At 56.4% G+C, this 12,562-nt stretch overlaps 1 protein-coding gene across 3 annotated transcripts in view; it reads left to right on the forward strand.

Moving 5' to 3' along the window:
* The window catches only part of KLHL29 (kelch like family member 29), a 294,701-nt gene that overhangs the window by 151,231 nt on the left and 130,908 nt on the right, over positions 1-12,562 (forward strand). For 2 of the 3 annotated variants that reach the window (XM_059405211.1, XM_059405210.1), the window contains exon 2: positions 6,009-6,338. In XM_059405211.1, the coding sequence (XP_059261194.1) occupies positions 6,054-6,338 (285 nt within the window). In that variant the 5' untranslated portion in view covers positions 6,009-6,053. Of the gene's footprint in view, positions 1-6,005; positions 6,339-12,562 lie in introns of all 3 variants that reach the window. The other variant, XM_059405212.1, reaches the window with a different exon arrangement.

Genomic DNA, 12,562 nt, shown 5'->3' on the forward strand with positions numbered 1-12,562 from the left:
CGTGCCCCAGACTGGCTGGAAAACACTGGGGACTATGGCGCACACACCTCTGGATTAGTTACTCATGAATTATTCACAGGGAGGAGAACCTCCAGGGCAGGGTTGCTGATCTGGGACCCAGTAAGTGTCCGGGAGACTGACAGAGACACAGCGGAGGCACTGGGACTGAGCCTGGGGGTCCTCAGGCTATCTCTGGCTACACCCAGGCTATTCTCAGGCCCTGGATGGTCCAGGCCTTCTGTAAACCTAGGCCCGAGTCTGTCACAGCACCCTGAGGTGCTGGGAAAAGGCAATCTGATGAGGCAGGCCCTGAGGTTCCTGATACAAGCTCCCCCATGTCTCAGATATCCAGCTGAGGATGACCTTTGTCCCACCCAAGTCTGTTCTCCCCCAGGGTCTCTGGAAGGCAGAGCACCCTACAGGGTCCCACGCACCCAGCACGGGGTTCTCGGGGAGTCCGTGGCTGTGTGTTTCAGACACCAGACCACACACAGCTTCATGGTTGGCAGTCTCCTTCGTCCTCATCCTGGAAAACTGGTTCCTGTTGGCCTACCTTTTTCCACCCTGTAGCTTTCAGGCCCCATCATTGCCCAGTGACAGGGCTCTTTGGCCCGTGCAGAGGACTCACGGGAGTCATGCTGGATTCTCACGGTCCGTGGCAGTAGGGCTGCCCCACCCTACTCTCTACATAAACAACCTGAGGCAACCCTGAATTTTCGGAACAAGTGAGGGGTAGTACTGAGGTTCACACTCAGCTCTCTTGACCCCCGACTTGGCTCTCTTTCCACTCCTGGGGACCCAGGTCTGAGTCCTGGAGTGGTCACCGAGAGGTCTGGGCTTACAGAGCAGACAGGACAGTCCCAGAACTCAGACGCCAGCAGCCAGGGGGTTGTGGCCTCACCAAGCAGGGCAGGGAGTGTGGGCCCCTTTGCAGAGAGGCTCTGAATCCCAGCAACTCAGTGACCAGACTGAATGATGGCCAGAGAGGTAGCCCAATACTGGGGCCTGGTCGGGTTTCAGGATCCTACTCGATCAGGAACACAAGAAAGTCCAGCTCTGTGGGGTTCCCAGAGCCTGAACTGGGCCTTAATCCAGGTATAGGGTGAGCCCCAATTTCTGGCAGGGAAGGATGCCTAGGGTAGGCTCCTTAGCCCCAAACTATTTCTTATAGGATTCCAAAGTCCCGACGAAAAAGACATTCATTGCACATTACCCTTTCTATCATTCTAGAGGTGATCTTAAGCGTGTTTTAGAAAATGTAAAAACAAAATAAACACCACCTAAAACTTTGGATCAAATTCTTAAAACAGTTTCTTCTAAGCAGAAGATGGCTCCTTTTCAGAGGGCGTGCAAAACCGGAAAAAAGGAAGCTGTGGCTCGGAGTAGAAGCCGGGCATGGTTCAGATCTGGGCATCAGCAGCACAGAAGGCCATGTGATGGGGAGCTCAGGGATCTAGAGACGGGTAGTGAGAGGATGGTTCGGGACAGGAGCTAGAAGTACACCCAACACTCAGGGAAACGGCTCTGCTCAGGCTCCCCTCCGTGCCTTGGTGGAGGGCCCTGTGCCAGGCTCCTCCAGCTCGCCGGCAGCCTGCCGGGAGAAGGTGCTCACCTTGACAAGGGAGCACATCTGTGTGTCTTGTCTGTAATTGCTTGACCTGTCTTGTCTGAGGTGCCCTGTCCACAGGGGGCCCCCACCCGCCCCCGACGGGCACGTCCTGCTGCCGTCCCCCCCACCACCACCACCCCGGGCACAGGTGTGGACACACAGGACCTTTTTGACACGCTGGCTCTGTGCCCGGCAGGAAATACTAAAGTTGCCCCCGCTGGAGCTGGCGCGCTGCCGACTCACGGTGCAGCCCATGTCTTGCATTCCGTCCGAAAGAGGAAATTAAATTGAGGAATGAAGTCTAACCCACATCTGGCAGGCAAGGCGTTGACCTTTGTCTTGAATACGCTTCATGAGGCTCAAACCAGACCGTGGGGCCTCCAGCTGCCTGAGTCCCCCCTAACCCCACTCTAGTATGGTACAGAACCTGGAAGAGATGCGCAGTGGGCGGGGCAATGGGGGGTGCAGGCTGCTGGGACCGTGGGGTTCGTGAAGCTCATTGCTCTTCAGCAGGCAGTCCCAGAGGCAGCGAGCCGACGGGCTCTGGGGCATCGGAGGCATCCTTGGCGCCAAGGAGGCCCCATTGACCTGCTCCCAAGCGTGTTCTGTGGGCACATATCAAGTCTGTCCTGCTTCTCTCCGTCCACACCAGCTGGAAGGAGATGATTTCCTTGACAGCATGTGAAGTTGGGTTGTTTTGTGGGAATGTAAGTGCTGACTTAGGGTATCAGTCGGGCTGGGCGAGGCTTCAGTAACCAGTAACCTCGCAATCTCAGCGCCTTCACACGATGAAGATTTATGTCCCAGTTGTGCCAAGTCCAACGCTGGTGGGGCAAGCCTCTTGCACCTCCAAGGTTTCCCTGGCAGGTGAAGGGGGCCGAGGTTAGTAGAAAGTGCTCTTAAAGGGCCAGGTCTCGGAATGTCTCCATCTCCTCCCCACTGATTCTAGCTGCCTGAATTCCGATGTGTGATTCCCAACCTGACTGCAAGGGAGGCAGTGGGGAGGTCTTCCTGGTTGGAGAGAGGTCACGGTGTGGTGAATCTCATGGCATTGTCTCCGCCATACTTAGGATCCAACCCAGGGAAACTGCCCTGAGGCACTGATCATTAGGAAGAGCCTTGCAGGGGAATCCTGGGAAACAGGAGCCTAAGCGGTGGTGTCCAGACCACCCTGAACGTGCAGAGATTCCATTCTCCATCGGAGCCGTCCTTGGAGGCTGCAGGTGTGACGTACCAGGAAGATAGGGCATTTCCTGACCGTGGTACCTGTGTGGAATTTCCAGAGCCTGAGCTTCTCCCTTCACACAAATGTGCTGGTCTCTTCTGCAAACACTCCCCAATTAAGAAGAAATAGTTGTTTATTCATTCAGCAAATGTGTACTGAACACCCTTCACCTGTGTTATGTGCTAAGGTTACAAAGACAATAAGCAGGGACTGTTCTCAAGGTAGCAAATATACCCCAATCATTAATGCTGGGATAGTGGTGGGGGCCAGGGGCCCTCTTGCCTGATCTGGAAGAAGTGGGTCAATGCAGCCTCCTAGAAGAGTTAGTGCCTGAGCTGAGTCATAACAGACATGCAGGTCTTGGCCGTGGAAAGAGTGGGATTCCATTCCTGGCAAAGGAGCTACATGGGCTTGAACCCCAAGCTGAGAGATGGCATAATGCCTTCAGAAACTAGTAAGGTGTTGGGAATGGCCAGGCATTGCCTCTGGGGTGGGAAGAGTGAATGAGTGTTGATGCTAGAATACTCTGGTGTCTCCTGGACCAACCACACTGAGAAGCCTGGACCTTATCCTGAAGGATAGGATTTAAAGCAGGAGAATAAAGTATGATGATCAGACTTGTGCTTTAAAAAAAAAAAAAAAAAAAATCACAAGGTTAGGGGCACCTACGTGGTGCAGTTGGTTAAGCATCTGACTCTTGGTTTCAGCTCAGGTTATGATCTCAGGGTCATGAGATCGAGCCTTGCATCAGGCTCCACGCTCAGCACGGAGTCAGCTTAAGACTCTCTCTCCGTCTCCCTCTGCCTCTCCTCCCACCCCCTCTGTTGCATGCTCTTTCTCTCTTTCTCAAATAAATCGATCTTTAAAAAATAAAAAAGTCACAAGGGCAGTTGGGTAGCAAATGGGTAAAAAGAGCAAGACTAGAGCAGAGAGACGTGGAAATAATGTATGTGGGACACAACACGTCGGGGCGGTGGATATGCAGAGGGAGGGATATGCAGACTTGAGAAGCAGCTGGGGCGACAGAGTTGAAGACCCCGCTGTTGAATATGTGGATGGAGGTGAGGACATGGGATTGCAGAGCTGGCAGGACCTCCTGTCTGCAAGATGGAATCCCCGAGATTGAGGGGGCAAAAGAACAATGAGTTAATTCTGGGACATCCAGTGTTGGGGAACCTGGCAGGGGGGCAGCCAGTATTTCAGACGGTGGGGCAGTGGGTGTGCTGTGCAGGAGGGACAGGGAGCCAGCCATGTAGCCTTGAGCGCCATTAGGGAGACTGTCTGAGGAGAGTGTGTAGGGGGGGAAGGAAGAGGAGGAAATCATGGAACTCCAAGGATGAGCCGACGAAGAGTTGCTTGCCAAGGAGAACCCAACGAGGAGAGAGCGTGAGAAACCACCGAGAAGAGGTTTCGAGAAAGAGAGGGAGAGAGCCACCTGCCCAAGGTGAGAGAAGACAAGGCGAGAGTGACCCATGAGTGACCTCGGTGAGACAGACTCCCCAGGAGTGGCCAGAGTGGAAGCCCCGTCAGAGCAGGCTGCGGCCTGGGCGGGACGGAAAGCGGTTTCGAGAGCTATTGAAGCAACTCTCTCCAGAGAAGTCTGTGAGGGGGTGGTCGAAGGGGGATTCTTTTTTATCTTTTATTATGTGATATTGAGTAGATGGAAAAATGATGTCGTGGCGTTGTGTAAGCTCTGAAGCATAATGATAAAATAAACAAGAAGCACCCCGTCCTCTTTAAGAGGTCACGGTCAGCTCTGCTTGGGCCTGCTCCTTGTGCCTGGCAGGGGGAGCTGTGCCGAGGGAGGGGCCAGTGGCCACGAGGGCCCTGCAACCACAAGGAGGACATAGGGAACAGGTCACAAGGGGTAGGTCCAGGCGCTGGCTCTGTGGTCTAGAAGCTGACAACTAGACCTGGTGTGCAAAGACCAGAGTGACAGAAATGTTTAAAAGAGGTAGCCTATCCACCCACTAGCCGGTAATTCCAGAGCCCCCCGACCCGGGTTCCCGCTGTGATGGAGCTGACTTTGCAGGATGGGAAAATGAGCCAGAAGCGACCCCGGACCTCCAGGCGCTCGCTCCCCAGACAGGAAGTGATTGCAGAATAAAAAGAGTTAAAACCGAGCTGGAGCAGTGGCCCGAGGTGAGGATGTGATGTGCAGGACAGTTGCCACCCCAACCTCTTGACCGCTCTACCATTGACCAGACTCTACCATTCTCTCTCCCCTCGGCATCAGGCTTGCTGTAGCCCCTCTGGCTGAGTTGGCCCCTCCTGTATCTTTACATCCTTCATGACCAAGGTGACATTGGACCCAGGCTGGACAAGAAGCCGGCCAAGTCACCGTAATGCAGAGCAAAGCCCAGTCCTTGTGATACAGGAGGCCATCGGTGTCCTGGTGTGTCTGGGTCTCCATGACAACACGGAGGGCCTCCCGTTCAGACACTCAGGAAGGTCTCATGGGAGATGTCTGGTTCTCAGGGAGCATGGGGGTCTCGAGCCAGCGACTACATCATAGGGTTGTAAAGCATTTCTAACGCCCCGGGGCTTAACACCTTTTCAGACTGCAGTCCCGCAGAGATCCTGGCCCCCTTCTCCCTTCCTATGTCTCTGACGTCAGGAAAGTCGCTTATGCTCAACCTGCAACCTGGTCCTTAAGCTGGGATGAGCCATGCCTGGCCAGCTCACGGGCGACTCGAAGGATACAGTGAGGTTTACGGAAAGGGTGTTGTCTGCTAGGAAAGAAGTCTATAGCTGCGGCTGCTCTCCCCGTCATAGGGTTGGGGGATCCCCAGGATCTTGCTTCCACGGTGAGGACGGTGGGATAGAATCCCAACCACAGTTAAAACGGGCACACGCATCTTTCAGGGCAGTGTGGCCCTGCGGACAGAAAGCATCGCTCTTCAGCTGAGACTGGGTTCAAATCTTGTCTACTACACTTTGGTCACGTGATCCCAGACAAAACATTTATCCCCCCAACCCCACCCCTGTGACACTAAGCTAATGGCCCATGCATTGCGGGCTTGCCGTGAACATGAGATCAGCTATCGTTTGAAAGCCCTTCTTTGCACACAGAGAAGGTGCTTCCTAGATGCCGACGGGCGTGGCTGCCCACCTGGCATCCTAGCAGGGCTGCCATTGGTCTAAATCGCCCTCCTCTCCGCTCTGTGCCAGCAGGTCCGGCCTCTGTTTCCCTGTGAGCAGCAGCCACGGCCCAGCAAGATGTCCCGGCATCACAGCCGCTTCGAAAGAGATTACCGGGTGGGCTGGGACCGCCGCGAGTGGAGCGCCAACGGGACGCATGGGACCACCAGCATCTGCAATGCCACGGCCGGGGCCGGGGGCGGTACAGCCAGCAGCCTCAGTGCCCGGCCCGGCCTCCTGCCGCTGCCTGTGGTGCCCTCCCGGCTGCCCACACCTGCCACAGCCCCGGCTCCCTGCACGACGGGCAGCGGCGAGGCCATCACCAGCCTCGTGGCCAGCTCTGCCTCCGCCGTCACCACCAAGGTAAGCCTGGTGGCCTCCCTGAGCAGGAGCTGGGCACGGGGGCCCTCTAACCCCGAAGGCGGGGGCCGGCTCCATGGGCTCACAGCCTGGGCCCTGGCCGCCGTGTCCTGCGGCCACCGTGTTCCCCAGGGTCTTGGCGTCCCGGGAGCTGGGCCGACCAGCCGTTGATCGTTCACATGGTTTCACGTGCTGTAAAGTGTCTGTCTGTGACTAACCTGTAAGACAAGCAGGTCTGAAGCTGCTCACTGTTTTTTGCCACATTAGTTCAGTGCGTGTAGGGATGGTGACCTCCAAGTTGGCCATAAAGATTCCCTAAATCGGCGACTTGAGACCACGCGAGTCCTCCTGCAGTGCCAAGTGACTTGGGTTTGCAAGAAGGTAGTGACCAGCAGTAAGGCATAAATGGTCCTAAATCTGCCACTTATTGACGACTCCGCTGAGAATTCTCCCAGACATTGCGTCTTCCCGGTCTCAGACAACCGCGTGAATCGGTGCGGTTGTCCCCCGCCTGACGGCTGGGGACGCTGAGACACGCCAAGTCTGTGAGAGCTGGTCTGAGGCTGCGCCTTCCCTGGGGACCCAGGCCTCGAGCCCCAGCAGTCCGCTTTGGGGCATTTGCTCCCTTCCAAAGGCAGCTCCCGTCTTGGGGGCTGAGCTCCCAACAGAGAGACTGAAATAGAAATGACACCAAGGCTCTTGCCTGGCTTCAGGCCAAGCTGGTCCCCCTTGCGCCGCTCGGAGCCCCTCAGGCAGCTGGAGCCCCTCGGGGACGGGCCCATGCTGGGGGGCAGGAAGCCCCATTTATGACCGTCCTGTTTCCTTGGCCGGGCAGGGGCTCTGCAGGCCACCCTTGCCTCCGCCAGCCGTTCCGGGCGGCCTCCGGGAGCCCCTCCGAGCCGGCGTGTGTGCAGGCGTCTGCGTGCGGCCAGTGCTGGCTTCCCTGCTCTCGGAAATGTTGCAGGAGAAGCAGAAGGCGGGGGAGGCCCGGCGTGGCCATTGTGCGGTGGCCGTGGTGTGGGAAAGCCGCGCTCCAGGTGTGCTGCGCCTTTGTCTCCGTGATTTTCAAAACCCCCTTTCAGCCCTGCTTCCCATTAATAACGGAGCGCTGCCGGCCCAGAGCCCAGCGGAGGCCGAGACAATGGAGCTAGCGGAGGCCAGCGTGGAGCACGCGGACATCTTGCTGCAGTGCCTTATTGATTTTATTTTCCTGTTATGAAAACACCTCCCCACAGAGGTGGGGAGGGAAGGAATGTCGGACTGGGGCGGTGGGGACAGAGGGTTATTTGGGCACAACACCCACAGACTGGCCGAATGCATTCCTCCCCTGGACGCCAGCCCTCAGGACTGGCCTGATGCGGTGACTTCTGCCTGGCCGAGCCAGCCGGCCTCCCCACCAGCCACATCTGGCAGCCGCTCAGGAAGGCCAGCTGTTGGCCATCTGGACAATGGCAGCTTCTGGAACTGACCGCTGGGGGCTCCAGGTCGGCAGACAGAGAAGCTGGAGCGGGGAGCCCACTTGATGATTTTGGCCCTCTCTGGAGGGAGACCTTTTAAGGGATGCTGTGGGTCTGCATGCGGGACAGGGGTTGGACCCTCCAGGCCGGGGTGCTGGAAGGCATTTGGCGATGAGGGCCCCTCCCACAGGGCTCCCCTGCCCACACAGCCCTTGCTTTGCTCCCATGCAGCTTGATAGTCAGCAACCCTCACTGGCAGGGCCCCAAACCACAGCACATGGGGGGCCAGGAGCCCAGCCTTTGATAGAAAACAGCATCTGGGGAGGACTGCCCTGGGGGGCTGGGAGGGGAGAGGGGGCGAGAGTTCATGCCTGTGGGACAACCAGCTCCTTGGCACATGTCCTCTCTGGAGCCATCTCCAGCCCAGCTCCAGACCTGCAGGAGCTGGTCCAACCAAACAAAGGTGCCTGCTTCCACCCTGGGTTTTTCGAGGTGCTCAGGAGAACGGGATGTGCAGGGGAGAGGGAGGGCAACAGCCAGCCACAGCTTCTGTCCAGGACACTGCCATTGAATTTAGGCCATGGTGCCTCTCTGCCCTCTGGCCAAGCAGCAGCCCCCGCCAGACGCCTGTCGCCCAGCCTATTTGTCTAACCCCATGCCTGCACCACATCATTGACAGGCACACCCAAACCAATGTATCTGTGGTTGCCCTGGTCAACAGGCTGCGTCTTTACCGAGTAGCCAAGGCCTAGCTCTGGCCCTCAGGGAACACACAGGTCAGGATATGACAGGTCTTAGCCTGGCCGGTGTGACCAAATGACCCGAGAATGTTTCTCCCGTTGAGGTTATGGGCAGAGGCAGCATAGAGTTTTGGATGAAGACAGACTGTGGCACCAGCCGGGGTTTGACTTCTGCCCTATGTCTTGCTCACTAAGCAGCCCTGGACAAGTAACATGACCTCTCTGGGCCTTGCTTCTGTAAAACAGGGATGGGTAGTAGCACCTGTCTACCAGAGTTGTTGTGAACCTTGTGTGAGTTCAAACATATATACGGCGCTCAGAATAGAGCTGGGCCTGGCACGTGGCTGTCGTCACCCCCACCACTATTGTCACTGTCCCCCAGGAGAAGCCTAGGACACCTTCTCTCCCCTGTAGAGAAGAGGGATCATTTCTAACCTCACCAAGAGAAAAAGGTGAGTCTTCCTATAAGAAACAGGAGCTGGGCCCCAGGCAGGAGGAGAAAGCAAATTGTGTTTCTGAGTGGTTAGAGCTCACGTTGATCTGTGACATGGAGGCCTGACATGACCACGGTGACATCGTGGCAGCAAGAAGAGCTAGAGGGGGAGCACCCACACCCCCAACTGACCTCTAGTCAGCGTCGCCTAGTGAGCTTGATGATGGAGTGAAGGGGTTTTAAAGCCTTTTCAGCCACGGGACCCCTTCCTCCAAGGAAAGTGCAGTGTGTACACACGGCTGAGACCCCACTCTGGTGGAGGGGGGCTGAGGAAGGGGGCTTCATGGGAGCCAGGAGCAGAGCCCCATGTTCCTGCTACCCTGGAGTGTGGCAACAGGGGCTAGAGCATACTGGCCTGGCTTCCTCGGTGAAGGGTCAGGTGCCACATAGGGGCTGGTCTCACCCAAGGACTCAGGCAAAGGTCCCCACTATGACTCTCAGGCACAAGTGTTAGTGCTGTCAGGCCTGAGCGAGCCCCTGGGCTGGGCATGGAGCAGGGTGTCACATCTCTCTGAGGGCTGGGGGTGACTGCTGACATCTTATACCATCCTACCCATGCAGAGATGGCCTGCCCCTCTCCTGCCCCGAGGCCCATGGGCCTGGTCCCCCACTCACTCTCAGTACTGGGGCAGCTTCCTCCACACTGTGGGAGACAGTCCCAGGTTTCCCGGGGTAGGGAAGGCTGTCTAGGCTCCCTGCCAGGGGCTGGTGAGTGAGGTGATGACAATTTTTTCTGTCACTGCTGCCTTAGGCCTGAGTTGATTTTTATGTTTCTTCATTTTCCTGTGGCCTGAGGATTTCTTACTGGTCTTTGATGAAAGGCCAGTTGGACAAGCACAGATTCTGGGGCCACTGAGGCGGGGGAGGCTGTGACCAGATGCAACACACACTCACACGCACACACACGCACACTCACACACAAGTCCCCCGAGCCTAAGAGAGACACAGAGACCATGCCCTCCGGCCTCTCTGTTTTGCCGGTCGGGAGAGTGAGGCTAGAGGAAAGAGGGCTTGTGGAGGGCCAGCGGTGAGTGAGGAGCGGACCGCCGGGGCTGGCTCCTCTGCTCCCCGCAGGCCACCTGGCTCAGTGCATTCTCCATGGTAACCGTTAGTGCAGCCCCGTGACGATAACTTTTCCAGCCCTTCAACCACCTACCTGACAGCAGACACGAGTCTGCAAGAAAATGGGCGGGTGTCCCTCTTGGGTGAGGTGGGGAAGTGCAGCCCCAAAGGTTCCGCCGACTCTACAGGGCAGAGCCGGTGAGCGCTCCAGGCTGTCGCCTCAGTCGGAACCGGGTTTGAATCCCACCTCTGCCTCCTCACAGCTGACTATGTCTCTGAGTCTCACTGTCTCTAAAGTGGGAATAAGAATAGTATCTTCCTCGTGAGGAGGTTGTGAGGATTGGATAAATCAGGATGTGTGGGAAAGCTTAGAGCGGCACCTGCTATCCATCAAGCACTCCATAAAAGTCGATTTTAAAAGCTTCATCAGAGATCGGGCTGGACCAAGTGTCCAGACACGTGGGGTAAAACCAGCCCCCTGGAGGCTGGTGCTGGTGGGAGCCCTCCGAGGACCATCTCCTCCCCTGACTGGAGAGGCCTGAGGACTCCGAGAGCTGGGACAGCCCTGCGCCCAGCCCGGCATGGCTACTCTGGGCTGCAGACCGTCCAGCCCCGCCCCCACCCTAAGGAGGGTGGCCCCAAGGAGCAGAAATGAGGCTCCGAGGCCAGGCCTCTTTGCGGGGTGGAGGGGAAGCCCGGCTGCCCCGCAGTTCCTGCTGCGTGAAATTTAAATTATTCTCGGCAAACCTGCCTGACAGATGAAACAGAAAAGGGACGGCTTCATAAAATGCAATTTTGTTCTTGAAAGAATGGACTTTGCAGAATCCTGGCTGATGTCTGTGAAATATGTCGGGGGCTTTTTTCCTTGTGGTCAGGAGCGCTCATGCTGAAACATTCCCGTCGTTCCTCGGAGCTGAGCCCTTGAAAATAAATCTGGGCTGGGGAGAGAGAGACTTAGCCGGTGTCGGGGGCCCGAGGAAAACCAAAAGGGGGTGTGAAATCTGTAGGCTCCGTCCTCGGAGCACCAAACAACCCAGACTTTTTTCTTTTTACTTTTATGAGCATTTGGGGCTTTCGGGGTGATATTTGTCATTAGAGAGACAGCCCTGGCCACAGTGTCTTTCCCCCATCCACTCTATGGTGTGTGGAGAGCTGCCCCTCCTGGGGGAGAGGAGCTGGGAATCGTGTGAAGGACCCCGAGGCCCCGCCCGGCGGGCCCCTCCCCCTCGCGGGGTTCCGCAAATCCGTGAATGGATAAGGGATGCGTTGCACAGTTACGGAATGAGAAGCAGACCTCCCTTTCCTCTTGCATTCACACTGAAAATCAAAGGCTGCTGAGAGGGCTCGGTTGGGAGAATCACTCAAGTCCCTTTTGTGGTGCATTTCCAGACTGTGCGTGATTTTATCCAGAAGACTGTTCCTGCTCCGTGAATGAGAATGTGTGATTTCCCTTGTGATAAATGATCAGGCACTGATGGTGCGCTGTGAGACAGCTTTTGTGCGTGTTCGTGCCGAGCTAATGGGTTTTGCCTGAACGTGGAGTTGCAGCCACGGTTTGGATTCTGTCTTCATTGACTTAAAACCCATCTGTCAGTCACGAAACGTGTACCATTGAAAAATGCCATGACTTCCAAAGCACCCGTTTCCGAACCTGCCGTGTGGGGAGGGAAGACCTGAAGGGCTTGAGCTTCAGATCTGTGACCGAGGGGGCAAAAAGAGGGGAGAAGACTCTATCTTCATCCGCACGTGTCAGGGGTGAGCCACAGGCTGGGTTCCAGAAGAAAGCTTCCAGGAGAGCCCATTGACTAGAGCTAGATGTGTAGGTAAGTTAGCTTTTGCTCCGGAAAAATCGTCCGAAAACGTAGTGGCTTACTCCTTCACAGTTCTGTTGAGCCGGCCGCCCGTTCTGGTCCAGGCTGGCTTCCTCCTCCGTCTGTGGTCAAGTGCTCTTCAGCTGAGGCCAGCTGATCTAGAACGGCCTCGCTCCCACATCTCTGCTTTACAGACTGCCAACCCATGGGTATCCGTTCTTCTTCGTGGGGCCTGCTGTCCCCCCTGTGGCTACCTCGGGCTTGTTCACATGTCGTTCTTGGGCTTCCCAGAGCAGCAAGCGGGCAAGGCTCAAAGGCTTCTGTAACCTCTGCTTGAGGTACATTGGCTAAAATCCTACTGGCCACAGAAGTCTCCTGGCCAGGCCACATTCAAGGAGTGGGCAAAGAGACCCTGCATCTTGACTGACGGTGTTATAACACCACATTGCAGAAGGGCGGGCATATAGGGACAAGAGGATTTATGGTCATTTTTGCAACATACCCCCAGGATTTCCAGCACACTTGCTTAAACCAAGGCTCACATGCCTCTGACAGAAAGGATAGGGTCCATCTGCTACCATCCTCTGCGTGGCCTCGTGTGGGAAATCAGGGGCCCACATGACACATGCACACCAGGGTTACACACCTCCCATCTACACCAAGA

Source organism: Mustela nigripes, chromosome 7 (assembly GCF_022355385.1).
Source record: "Mustela nigripes isolate SB6536 chromosome 7, MUSNIG.SB6536, whole genome shotgun sequence".
Classification (NCBI taxonomy): domain Eukaryota; kingdom Metazoa; phylum Chordata; class Mammalia; order Carnivora; family Mustelidae; genus Mustela; species Mustela nigripes.